At 45.3% G+C, this 14343-nt stretch overlaps 1 protein-coding gene across 2 annotated transcripts in view; it reads right to left on the reverse strand.

Annotated features, from left to right (window-relative positions):
• Positions 1-14343, reverse strand: part of LOC135265130 (NMDA receptor synaptonuclear signaling and neuronal migration factor-like) — a 40189-nt gene that overhangs the window by 6086 nt on the left and 19760 nt on the right. For both annotated transcript variants that reach the window (XM_064354434.1, XM_064354433.1), the window contains exons 5-13: positions 8906-8958; positions 8081-8170; positions 7154-7281; positions 6603-6686; positions 5349-5382; positions 5131-5201; positions 4975-5054; positions 4228-4330; positions 592-667 (exon numbers count right to left, since the gene is read on the reverse strand). In XM_064354434.1, the coding sequence (XP_064210504.1) occupies positions 592-667; positions 4228-4330; positions 4975-5054; positions 5131-5201; positions 5349-5382; positions 6603-6686; positions 7154-7281; positions 8081-8170; positions 8906-8958 (719 nt within the window). The remainder of the gene's footprint in view (positions 1-591; positions 668-4227; positions 4331-4974; positions 5055-5130; positions 5202-5348; positions 5383-6602; positions 6687-7153; positions 7282-8080; positions 8171-8905; positions 8959-14343) is intronic.

A 14343-nucleotide genomic window follows, 5' to 3' on the forward strand; every position in this document is an offset into this window, starting at 1 on the left:
TGGAGTGAAGAGAAAGAAGAAGCAGCATTTTAACAGCATTTATATAGCATATTATCTCACATACACTAAACATCTATTTTATCACTAATACTAATCTGTCTTTTTAAATACACAATTTGTGTTCAAAGGAATGTGTCCATTTTTAACAACTTACATGACAAACACAAGTGCTTAGCTCAGGAATTTAAGTGCACCAATACTTCAACAAAATAAATGATACGCAGCACCTCTTCAAAAATAGCAGCCATCTTATAAAGAAAGGACTCCCTGTTCATGAAGTGTCCTGAATCCCTACACATCTCTGTTTGGCATCTTCCTGTCCCGGCATGAGAATGCCTGACAGTCATGATCAAAGTTAGCTTCCAGATGGCGGTAAGAGGCAAAGTCCCTTGTGTTTTGGAAGACAATGGGAACGCGGGTCGAAGCGATAATGAGGTATAAATTTGGGACTCATCGCCAGGATTTCATTAAGACTGGTCATGGTGGGTTGGCTGTGTCTGTAAGGATAAGCATGTATTTACATGTGAGAGCAAGCTCTCTGGCTTTGCGGCCTCCACGCGTGTGTGACTGTGCGTCGTCTGGCTGACTCACCCTCAGCGGACAGTTCCAGAGGAGATTTGAATTCAATGGAGTACGGTCTCATCAGATTCTTCAGGTTCTGAAACAGCTGTGGGGGGCAAATACACAGGAGTCACTGCACTCATCCAACACACACTTTATTCTGGTTACCATACACCCCCCCCCCCACCATGTGCTAAACCCTGCTTTGAGGGTGACCTGCTCATTTCCCAAGAGGACGGAGCTGGGGACAGCCAGTTGGCGTGCGACATCATCATCACGTCGTGTGGAGCAGTGAACATCGCGTGCGTGCAGAGACACAATGCACCAGTGCGTTCCCACAGCAAAGCCAGCTCCAGTGAGCATCGCGTGAGCCTGGATCAGTTTGTTGGCAGCACCAGATTGTGTTGGGCAGCAGCTCATGATAATCCATTCATTCCAACAGGCAGAGGTAAACTTCTGTTGGAGGAACTGGGTGGAACGCAAGATTCTGGTGTTCAGAACATTTTGTGAGCTCTGTGAAGACAGCACTTTGACCTTTGCTGCAGGGGGGAAGGGGGGTCGAAGTTGCTGGGAGGGACCTTTACCTGTCAGGGTGCATTATTACATGGCCCTCGCTGCTCTCTGGCACCCCCAGTGGCTGATAGCAGCAGGTGCCATGGCAGCACAATTTCTCCCAGGCAACAAACTGCCTTTTTCTAACGTCATCTCCACGGTCACTATTCCCATCGCAACACAGACCAGTGGCAAAAAGAGCTGTTGTAACCGGTAGGTGTGCAGTGGAGGTCAGGGATCTGGGTTCAAAGGGTCATGGGATCACATGGTCATATATGAAGTGAGCCAATGAATTTAGGTACATCAGGTATCTCAGAGAAAGAACTTAACTTGCTTAACCTGGTGTCCTTCAAGAAAATGGGCCAATTGTCAATGTCAGCCGACTTAGCCGAAGAAAAGCATGTCTCACGACAACCTCTGACACGCTGTGAAATTTTTCTTTTAGCAATGTTTAGGTTTTAAAATGTCTTTCTTCAAGATGGCTTACGTAGAGTTACTCAAATTATATATCTGGGAGTGATAAATAGAGACTTGGGAGAGAATTTCTTCTGACAACCGCTTGCAGTCGCTAACTGATTTTCCCTACAGGCATAAATCATCACATACATCTACTCTTACTCCCTTACGTCAGCTGTTTCTGGCATCGCCCCCACCACATCTCGACTGCATTCCTCTGCTTTTTCATTTTTCTTTTCTCCTGGTGCTTAGTAGGGGGTCAAAAGCTTCCTACTCATGGCCAGATGCAATCCAATCCCCAAGACACCAAACCCAAGATCGCACAGATTCAAATGTTCCAAATGCAATGCACAGTGTGTTTTAATACAAGCACTTTCAAAAGTGTATCTGTTGTATGCGAATACACTCTACTGAATAATCTATTTTTGTACTCAATGTAGCTGGATCTGTGCTCAACCACATGATTCCCTGAGCTGAAATGCCTCTGCCCCATTTATAACCTCTGGTCACGAATCTGGTGCCTTAACCCGTTCCATCCTCTGCTATCTTTGTATTGCTTTGCAGAGGAAGACTAGAAAATAATGAGTCTTTCTGTGCATGGAGAGCCAAAGAGTCAAAGACGGTCACAGCATCTTGAATACCTGGACCCACGGGATACAGAACGCACAGCCAGCAATGTGGGCTAGCCGTCACATTTGTTTACACGGTTACGATTAATCTGGGATGATTAATGGCTTTCCTTCCCTTCACTTTACTCCCTACACAAAAGAAGGACAATGGGAGGACTAAATAGTGTGAGTGCATCAGAGAGAAAGAGGGGCGGAGAGAAAGCCAAAGAGCCCTGTGACAGAGCCAAGGAGAATGTGCCACAGAGTGGTTCTGGGCGTGCCTCGCTGAAGCTAGCAGGCTATTAATAGCAAGATGACTGAAGTTTTCTTCTCCTCCAGCTGAGGTAACTGGAGCGCACAGGTAGCGGAGGGGAAAAATTGCTAAATGCACCAGAAAAAAAAACCACTCCCCTTCTGCGGCTTGTACAAGCTCCACCCGCCGCACTGGACGTCGTGCGGGCGTGCACTTTGCGAAGAAGAGACGTATGCGCTGACGGGTGTAGGAGCGTGTAGGAGGATGTGTTAACAAGTGTAAGAGAAAATGTGTCTGTGTGTGCCATGCATGCATGCGTATATGTTTCTGTCTGTGTGTGCGTGTGTGTGTGTGTGTGTGTATGTGCATGTGTGTGTGTGTGTGTGTGTGTGTGTGTGCGTGTGTGTATGTTTCTCTCTGTGTGTGCGTGTGTGTGTATGTTTCTGTGTGTGCGTGTGTGTGTGTGTGTGTGTGTATGTGCACGTGTGTGTGTGTGTGTGTGTGTGTGTGTGTATGTTTCTCTCTGTGTGTGCGTGTGTGTGTATGTTTCTATGTGTGTGTGTGGGTGTGTGTGTACACTGTATGTGTATGGGTTTTATCAGCTCTGGCATATCCACCGCCTCAGGCAGCTGTCAGTCCAGTCGAGGCTCGCTGTGTGTGGCGTGTCAAAGTGGGGGGTGGTGTGAGGCGAGTCTGCCTGTCAGACCCAGCGAAGGCTGGGGTCGGTTCCAAAAACCCTCCCTCCCTCCCCAACCGCACCCCACGTCCGCGGCCAGACCTGACCGCGCTCTGAGCGTCCCACTGCTCTCAGATCAGTCTCCCTCACTGATCAATGCAGGAGACGGCACGAGGACGCAGAACGTGACTGACAGGAGAACAGGCCGCAGAGACGGAGAGCGGAAGTGTCTGGCGCTGCCTTAGAGCGAAACACAGCCAGGTACAACGTGCTGAGAACAGACATATGGCGGAGTGCAGATTAATAGTCGCACCGTGAGGCACCGTGAGGCTCCAAGAGCAGCGTGTGCAGACAGAGCGGAGAGACTGCGCAGCGGGATAGAGGGGAATAATTCATGATCTGGTGAAGAGAGCAGTGCGTGGTGGCACCGTGGATTTGTGGTTCATGGGAAACACTACTGGGGTTAACAGGGTAGAGTATTATGATTAATGGGGTACAGTACTGCATGTGTAGTACTATGATTAATGGTGGACAGTACTGCATGTGTAGTACTATGATTAATGGTGTATAGTATTGCATGTGTAGTACTATGATTAATGGTATGCAGTACTGCATGTGTAGCACTGTGATTAATGGTGTGCAGTAGTGCATGTGTAGTACTGTCTAGTACTGTGATTAATGGGGTACAGTATTGCATGTGTAGTACTGGTATTAATGGGGTACAGTACTGCAGGCAGTACAGTTCTATGACTAATGGGGTACCCTACTGGCAGTATAGTACTGTGATGAATGGGGTACTCTATTGGCAGTATAGTACTATGTTGAATGGGGTACAGTACTGGGATTCATGGGGTACTGTACTGGCAGTATAGTACTGTGATTAATGGGGTACTGTACAGGGAGTATAGTACTGTGATTAATGGGGTACGGTACTGGGAGTATAGTACTGTGATGAATTTGGTACAGTACAGACAGTATAGTACTGTGAATAACAGGGTACTGTACTGGGAGTGTGCTACAGGGACTCAGTGAGCACGCTGTGGTACATGGGGTACAGTGGGCGCACTGTGGGTGCACGGTGGTTTTTGGCATAAAGCAGGTGATTGTATGCAGTGCAATACCTTCTCTCCGTTGGCATTTCCCAGGACGTAGCAGCCCATGATGTGGATGACATTGGGTTCAGGGTTCAATGCGCTCATGAACCTGCTCAGCCTCTTCCAGAAACTGCGTACAGGCACAGGAGAAAATTCAGGCAGACAGGTATAAAGCTTGACTGACAGATAGAAACCTGGCAGGTAATGGTAATGAGTAACAGGTAAATTGTGATACTGAGGCTAACAGGTAAAAGCTGATACTGAGGCAGACAGGTAACAGCTAACAGGTAAGGAGTGATACTGAGGCTGACGGGTAAAGGCTAACAGGTAAGGAGTGATACTGAGACTGACAGGTAATGGCTAACATGCAAAGAGTGATACTGAGGCTCACAGGTAACGGCTAACAAGTAAAGAGTGATACTGAGACTGACAGGTAATGGCTAACAGGCAAAGAGTGATACTGAGGCAGACAGGTAACAGCTAACAGGTAAGGAGTGATACTGAGGCTGACAGGTAATGGCTAACAGGTAAAGAGTGATACTGAGACTGACAGGTAATGGCTCACAGGCAAAGAGTGATACTGAGGCTGACAGGTAATGTCTAACATGCAAAGAGTGATACTGGGGCTCACAGGTAACGGCTAACAGGTAAAGAGTGATACTGAGGCTGACAGGTAACGGCTAACAGGCAAAGAGTGATACTGAGGCTGACAGGTAATGGCTAACATGTTAAGAGTTGAGTTGAGGTTCAGTAGATACAGAGGAAATGACTCACCTGATCATGTCTTCCTCCTTTTCAACTTTAGCAAATGTAGCGACTTTGTTCTTCAGTAGATACAGGTGACCTGGTCCTCCCTGAGGGACAAAGGAAAAGGTTAGATACACATACACACACACACACACACACAAAGCACTCTGAGATGCGTCTTACCTGACAAAATATAAGCATTCTCCAGATTTTACAGCCTTTCCTGTATGCAGTCAGTTTCTTCTCAATCTCCTCTACAGTGAGAGAGAGTGGGGGTTACCCACACAGGTATTAAAACATGTTGCAGTAAGCCAACTGTACATTCCTAATCTGAACACACTTCAACATATGACCATAGCTTCACACAGTGAGCAGAAATACATTGTGTTTTCAGCACTTACCGAGAATATCATTAAACGTGGCATGCTCATGGTCCTGAAGAGATGGTAAAGACAAATAAGAAAACCATCAGTGCTGTGCTGGGATTGACTGATTTCTCTGTCTGCAGCTAACACTTTCTCAAAACATGTACACAGTCTTGTGTGCAAGATGTTGAAGCAGTTGAGGTGTACTCAGGGTGCGAGTTTTGGGGGGTTTTGGGTGGTCTGGCTCCCCTAATTCAGACTTGAACCCCCCTGAAGGAAGTAAAAACAGAAGGTTGGGGAGTGTTTCAAAATCTTTAAACAAACAAAGTAGTTCTAATAGCCTAGTAAATATTCAAATGTGTTTTCAGAGCTCTGACTGAGGTACAATTGTACAACAATTTAGAACATCCCTACAGTGGGTCATACCATTTCCTCGCCGTTGAGACTGTCTGAGCGAGCCTGACTCACCCATTACTCCAGCACATTATTTGTTAAGAGAGACTAAGCCGCAGGCTTCCAATTACAGGGGAGCCAAGGGGAGCTAATTCCCCCAAAACAGACCTGAACCCCCGCAGTCTGCAATCTCACAGACTCCTGAAAGCTGGAGTGTAATTCAAACCCTGGGTGTACTGTGTTCAGTGTGTTAGCGCAGCACGGATGTACACTGTTCAAGACACTTCGTGCTCAAGATATCATTATAGTAGTAGTTATATACACTGCTCAGGATATTGGAGCAGTAGAGGTGTACTGTGTTCAGGATACTGGAGCACAGAGGTGTACTGTGTTCAGGATACTGGAGCATAGAGGTGTACTGTGTTCAGGATACTGAAGCATAGAGGTGTACTGCGTTCAGGATACTGAAGCATAGAGGTGTACTGCGTTCAGGATACTGGAGCATAGAGGTGTACTGCGTTCAGGATACTGGAGCATAGAGGTGTACTGTGTTCAGGATACTGGAGCGTAGAGGTGTACTGTGTTCAGGATACTGGAGCATAGAGGTGTACTGTGTTCAGGATACTGGAGCATAGAGGTGTACTGCGTTCAGGATACTGGAGCATAGAGGTGTACTGTGTTCAGGATACTGGAGCATAGAGGTGTACTGCGTTCAGGATACTGGAGCATAGAGGTGTACTGTGTTCAGGATACTGGAGCGTAGAGGTGTGCTGTGTTCAGGATACTGGAGCATAGATGTGTGCTACGGTAAGGAACTTGGAGCAGTAGAATTGTGCTGTGTCCCATATACTGGTGAAGCTGTTGAGTGCCGTGTACAGCTGCCACGAGCAGACTCACATAGAGGATGGGAATGATGGAGGGATCACCACGGCGGATTATGGTGGGCACGTACTCCGCCTTCGGGACCTTGGAAGAGATCAGCTAGAAGAGAAAGAAGAGGGTTTGTTGAGTTCCTCAGTTTCCTCACACCCTGAACAGCGTGCCAAAATGCCGGCGACCTACTTCAGCACCATCTAACAAGTGATGTACGACACTGCGAGCCGCACAGTATTCACTGCCTCTCTGCAGAGAGCCTCTGTGCTATCTGAGAGAGATGCACTGAAAAAAAAATGTTTCATTGGATAAACCTACATTTCTTGCTTCAGTCTGTTAAACCTATATTTTTTGGCAAGAGTCAAGTTTAGCAAAAGTACATTTCCAGGGCACGTTACACAGCTCAGATATAATACATCTACTTTTAAAGCAGTTTAAACACCTGGTGGTTTACTGAAGACATCTGGATTAGCCACCAGTTGGTCAGTGTGAAAAAGCAGGGCTACCATCCCGTTATTCTGGATTTTAAGCAGACGGTACCATGTGAGCTGCCTGTGGGGGGCGCTCTTCCGTACCATGATTTTGGGTGGGATGAAGTCGTCTCCCTCGCAGGCTGCCCGTTCCAATTCTCTCTCCTCTTCCCAGTCCACGTCCTCACAAGGCACCTCATCCAGAGTCCCCGAGGAGGCCTGCAGATCCCCACCTGTCGAGGTCAGAGGAGAGAGAGGAGAGAGAGAGGGAGAGAGGAGAGAGAGGAGGGAGAGAGAGAGAGAGAGGGGGGGAGAGAGAGAGAGAGGGAGAGAGGGAGGGGGAGAGAAAGAGAGAGAGAGAGAGAGGGGGGAAGACACGTGGAATGCAAAGGATAGAACAGGTGGGTGGGGGGATGAAAGAGTCAGGTGTAGGCAGGGAGGAGAGGTGGGCAGATGGTGAAGTGAGAGATGGGTGGACAAGTAAGGGAGAGTTTGGTGGAGAAAGGTGGAGAAAAAAGGTGAGGGTGCAGAAAGGGAAACACCTCCACAGAGAATCAGAGGTTACAGAGGTCAAGAGAAGACACTGACAAACGCAAAACAGAAGGTGCATGACCGAGCTCTGGTACATGGCCAGCTACACACAACACACAGACAGACAAACAGAAGGACACCAGATGGAAATGTGTTGCAGAAGCAGACTGACAGACTCAGACACTGACAATTCCACATGCTGACACACAGATAGCCACACACACACACACAAATATACATTCATATACAGAACACGTACGCACAGGAAGAGACGTTCACAAAGAGAGACTGTCACAGAGTGAGACAGAGGTCAGAGGTCATATGAGAGACAGCTTCAGGTCAGCTTGTGTATGTTTGCATGTACGTGTTTGCATGCGTGTCTATGCGTGTACACATGCAATGTGTGTGTGTTTGTGTGTGTGTGTGTGCGTATGTGTATGTGTGTCAGTCGGTCAGTCTGTCTGTGTGTGTTTGTGTGTGTGTATGCATGTATGAACTCACTGTCTCTGGAGTTGTGTAGAGAGTCAGGCTTGATGGGGGTGGGGTCACTCCAGGATCGGCTGAAACTCTTGGCTCTGCGGTCGGCGAACGCTAGTGGGGGAGGTGGGCAGGGGTTGGGAATGGGGTTGCAGGAGAGAACATCACACACACTGCTTCGCCCACCCATAAACACGCACACACATACAGACACATGCACACACACACATGCACACACACTCTGCACATGTACAGACCCTACACTCTACCCGGCAGAACTGGTTCCTCCGACCCTTACTCCTCAGTACCAGTGGCAGAAACACAGTTGTGCAAGTCCTGTCCGAGCTCCGCCACTCTGACAGAGCTACAAATGAAGGAGGACGGCTGTCCTTTAATGTCACATTACTCTGCCATCAGTATCAATAACATCATTAACCCCAAGTGTGTAATTACACAGCGTACGGTCTTATCGATAACAATATATAACGGTCAACTGCTAATACTTGGCTTTGTTGTCACACGTTTCTTCTTGCCTTTTAAATCTAAACAAGACAAAGAACCTGCAATTGCATAAACCAAACGTATAAATAAAAATGGAATATACTGCACGTATTTTCTATGGGCATTTTATTCTCACAGAACCCTCCCCCCCCCCCCCTTCCCAACACACACACACACACACACCACATGCTCACATCAACACAACACACGTGTGGATCAAACAAAGACGCATGCACATGCTACATACACAGACACATACGCACTCCTGCATGCTCACACAAACGCACACTCCAATGGGGTTGAGCACGGATGCAGGCACAGCCAAACTCCGTTCGCTGTCTGACTTACTTTGAACTTTGACCCGCCGGCTCCCTACCATTCTTAGGTGTTTCCTGAAGTTCCTGTGGAAAAACCAGAAGTCCAGAAGAAGGGGGGCAGGTGGACAAGTGAGAGAGGTGTGAAAAGATAGAAAAGACAGACAGACAAAAGGAAAGAGAAAATGAGAGAGACAGAGAGAGAGAACCAGACACAGACAGGGAGCGGAGAAAGAATACTTCAGTTCATTTTCCTCATAACAGTGAAAACAACACAGCAGTGGCCAAATGTTCACCCTGAGGATGAGTGTTTGAAGTTAACACAGCAGTCGCCTCTGTCGCTATACCCTTCTGAACCCGAAAATGAACAGCAGGATTGAAGCCTTGGCACAAGAAATTTTGACAACTTCAGGCTCTGCCTGGAAGAATGGACGGAATGCTGAGCTCATCCTTAAAACACATCGCTCGCTGTTTCAGCAGACTAAAAAGCACCCATACATCTCTGTGCTTTTGGCCACACTTTCCACAGCCAGCATCGTGAACGTTCATTCAAAATCCGCCCCCACCCCCTGCTCCAGTTTCTTACGCTAAGTTCAGTCTGTGACTTATGACTTCATTAACTCCCACATAGAGCAGATTTGTCACTTCACACACTCAAGATTCATAGCTAAATGTCAGTTCCGTACAAGAACACATAGCTCCATTCCAGAGCCCAATGAAATCAGCATAAGAAATTATTATCGCCAATGAAAGGCGTCTGTGGCCTCTAAGATGAGTTATGGCAAAGTCTGTCTCTGTATAACACCTTTATGTTTCAACTCAAAGGTTCAATACTCTATGGCTGGAGGGAACTTATTTTTACCAAACAACTGAACTGGCTGTTTTGCAATGAGGACACTATTATGTCATAGTTGAAAATAATGTCTTTATATCCTTATCAATGAAATAATTTGTGAGAAAATACAATGGTGAACAGGTGGATGGTGTGAGTATGTGTGCGTGCATAAGTGTGCTTAATAATATGAGAAAATGTGTATTTGTGCGTGTGTGTGTTTGTGTGTGTGTGTGTGCTGTGTGTGTGTGTGTGTGATGCTATTCTCCCCCCTTCTATTTTTTGAAGTTCCAAATAAGAGTGAAAAATTGCCTTAGTTGCCATGGCAATTAGTAGACACACTAGATAAATGTAAAAAATTTTGGTTCTTGGGAAGTTCCTTTTAGCCTCCACACATGACTCTTGCCATCACTCTGATACACTTGAATCTTGAGCCGCTTTTCCACTGCATGGTACCGGCTCAACTCGACTCGATTCTACTCGACTCTAATCGATTTTGGTACCAGGTACTTCGTTTTCCACTGCAGATAGTACCTCCGTCAATGTAGCTGGGCGTCATTACCGATTGCTAAACGCGTTGCTCTGACCAATCAGTGGTCTGCAGTGTTTTCACGTCACCTTTGGTATCGCCTCAGTTCGCTTGAAACCTCGACGGAGATGATACCAAAAAAGTACCAGGTACCAGGTACTATCCACAACTTCTGCCTGATGGAAAACCAAAAAAGTTGAGTAGAGTCGAGTCCAGTTGAGCCGGTACCATGCAGTGGAAAGGCGCCTTTGGTCTCATCTGTTCACAAGACCTTAAAATTATTTTTTTTTTTAATCTGCATGCTCTTTTAAGAACTTCTAAGTAAACTTTAACTTGTCCTATTTTTAAACTAGTGCATCTTGCAGTGTAGTCTCTAAAGTTCTGTTCATGTAGACAGTAGTCACTGACACATCCAGGCCTGCCTCCTGAAGAGTGTTTCTGATCTGTCTGACAGGTGTTTGCCGTTTTTTCGTCATTATGATGGAAATTCCTCTGCCATCAACTGTAGAGGTCTTCCTTGGCCTACTAGGCCCTTTGCGATTACTGAGCTAACCAGTGCTCTCTTTCGTCCTAATGATGTTCCAAACAGTTGATTAGTCTACAGTTTGGCGTATGTCTCTGGCTGTTTTTTTTTTTCTTTCTTATTATTTCTCAGCCTCAAAATGGCTTCCTTGTCTTACACTGGCACAACTCTGGTCCTCATCTTGACAAATGCCAATATAACTGACTCCAAAGGCTAACAAAAGCCTAGAATCAAGACTATATACTGAAAGCTCTCTTGTACCTGCACTAAGGAAGCTATTGAACATACCTGACGAATCAGAAACACCCGTGAGGCCATTTGTCCCCATCATTATGATGCCTTAAAATGGGGGGACTATGTATAAAAATGTGTAAAATACCTTTTAAAACTGCACTTTAACCACATCTGAATTGTACAATTACAAATCTGAAATTGCGGAGTACAGAGCCAAATCAAAGAAAAAAGTCTTTGTCCCAAACATTATGGAGCTCACTGTATATTTAAATATAAATATAATGTTATTTACATAATTATCTACACAAGAAACCAAAAAAGAATATTATTAATGCTTAAATAATTGCTTAAATTAATAATGTTGTCCACAGTAATATACTGATATAGAAAATTGATTTGATTCTCTCGTTTTCTCCTCTCTGTCCCTCTAATACAACTGGATGGCTGGCATCCTGTAACCACAGCAACGTTTTATCTTCAAGATCAAACAGGTGTTGTGTGTAATACGGGATACAGGGGCTATCGAGAGAGAGAGAGAGAGAGAGACAGAGAGAGAGAAAGTGTCCTCAGGTCACCCAAACGGACTGCTGCCCACAGAGAGGGCAGAAAGAGGGGAGAGGAGCAAGGCTGAGAGAAGAAGCCTGAGGAACACAAACATGGATTCGCATTCAAATTATTTATGCAAGCGCAGTCTGTTTGCTCTGTGCTCCCTGTACATTGTATTTTAAATAGGCCTCCAGTGGGTTCTTTCATTAAAAATGCATTTTGCAAACGAAAATGTAAGAATTTCTGGTGACGATATCGAGCCATTCAGCTCATCTAGGCTTGTCATTTTACCTATATTATACGCCATTTTCGTGTTTGTTTATATCTGAAAGCAAGGTTATTACATATTATCATTATGATGATGGCATGTTTGCTATCGTTTCATAAATATAAGCAGTACAGAATGTTACAGATAGCATCATTTGTCAAAATAAAAGCCATATGTACTATGCCATTAAGAATTGTTTTCTATCGTATTAATCCTTACGAAGTCTTGCCCACAGAGACTGACCAAAGCAAGGCTAATAAATTTCAACACACACAAAATGGGAAAACTGGAATATGCTTTCAACATTATATTGTAAACAGGCGTCAAGATACAGTACACTGTAAGCCACACATAATAAACCATTGAAGATATTTTTTTCATCACATTAATGCTCAAGATGTGGCACCCATAGACCCTGACCAAAGGCTAATAAAATTCAACACACAAAAAAATGTCAAAATCTTTAAACGTTTTAAAAATGATGTTTTTAAAACAGATGTATCATACAATAAGATATAATTATTTTAAATGTATATTATAAAACAATAACTACTAAATAATGATTATGCAGTGCAGCACTTTTGTTCTTCTATTTGGGAATGTGAGAAATGAAATACTTCTGTCTCTCAGATCCTGTGTTGTAGCATACATTTGGGGCTCCCTAATACTGATGACGATTTCAGTATTGAGGACACAGGTGCATGTGTGAGGTCAACCCAAAAGCCTTTTAAGCAACGCAAGGAGACAGTGATTGATTGCTTCAAAAATATCCTTTCCCAGGCTGCCAGATGATGTAACCAGCGAGAGCACTGGGCCTTTCTGCAGTGACAAGCCCCACAGCTCAAGCCAAAAATCGTGACCAGGCCAGTGCTGGCTGCGGCTCCACAGAACCGTACGACTGGCTGGCTGTAGCAGCACGCAGGAAGGGAGGGAGGGTATCAGTCAGCAGAGTACTTCCTGTCTCATCACGTAAGAGCTACTCTGGTCACTCTGGTTCATTTTATCATCAGCTGAAGCACAAAAATAAATGAAAAGTCAAGAGTCAAATTAAATGGATTTGGAGGAACATTTGTGAACCTGCCCCTCCCAGACTGAGGGAGGATGTTGTAGATCGGACGGCCTGTAACATACAACTGGACATTCCAGTTTGGGAGAAATAGATAAAAATAGAAATCGCTTAATTCAATACGGTGATTCTACTCTTAGCAATACAATTAGGAGGTGCTTCACGCTTCCAGAGACTCGAGATGCAAATATATAGTGTAAAGAGATACAAATTGAGAAATATTAAACAGCTGAACCCTAAATCCTCTGATAGGACACACAAGCCCATGGATTAGATGACTGCACCCCTCCCCAACCACCTCCTCCTCCCCTCTCATGACTTCACTGTCACACAAAGCTGAATAACATCACACATTGTGTAACACACCCTCATCTACCACAGTAAAAACAGAATATTACCTCCATAAACAGATTTATACAGTCACCGTGTTTCTGCAGTCGCATGAGTCATGTCACATAGTGACTAATACAGCCTCATTGTAACTGTACCATTATATACTACAGTGAGGGGCAGAATTAACCGACAAACAGGGCCACACACGGCAGAAGGCTTTCACAGATCTGTTCATACGTTAATACAATGCTGAAAACTGTTGTACACGGACTCACACAGAGTTTCCCGCCCCCAGTACAATCGCATCACTGCTGACCATGTGACAGGTTGCTGTGTCATGTGATGTCCTGCTGCACGTTTCTGCAGTGACCAAACACAGTGGCATGAGACCGCATGCTGGCAATGCCGTGGGTCAGATCTGTTTCCTTCAGCCAGCTTCAATGAGGACTTGGTGCCTCCAACCATGCCAATAACTGAGATAATTATGCGTGAGCAACCTCCAACTGTGTGGAGGAGAGTGAATTCATACAATTCACTGATGGGGTGGGTAACACACTGCGCTTTTGATTGACTCAGACCAGGGCTGCCCAACCCTGTTCCCGGAGGTCCACCATCATGTTGATTTTCATTTCAACCATAATTTCGCACACCTGATTCTACTAATTGCCAGCTCAATAAGATCTCTAGCTTTTAAATGAGGTGTGCTTTGTTAGGGTTAGAGTGAAAACCTACTGGACAGTAGATCTTCAGGAACAGGGTTGGGCAGCCCCGGTGCAGAATTTTCATATGTAGGATCTCAGTTTTGAACAGGGCTGTCATCAGTGGTTGTATTGGTACCCTAGCTGCTTTACGAGCTGGTTTCCAATAAGAATTTAGACTTGGACATATTTTTTTGGGGGGGAGGGGGGCAAGAAGTCTTTGGTTTGTTTATATGTCTACTACTAGGACTTTCTGGTCAAACACAAACTGGGGGCAGGGTCAGGTTGGGTTGGGGCAGTGGGGGGCAGGGGGGATGGATGGTCATGTGTCTATGTAGGTCTGTGTGTCCACACACTAGATAATGTTGATTATTCAACCATAAGGTCACTATATGATTACTTGGATAAGTATTCATGTGTGTTAATAAATTAAAAAAGCTGTG

The sequence above is a fragment of the Anguilla rostrata genome, chromosome 10, assembly GCF_018555375.3.
Source record: "Anguilla rostrata isolate EN2019 chromosome 10, ASM1855537v3, whole genome shotgun sequence".
NCBI classification, from domain to species: Eukaryota; Metazoa; Chordata; class Actinopteri; order Anguilliformes; family Anguillidae; genus Anguilla; species Anguilla rostrata.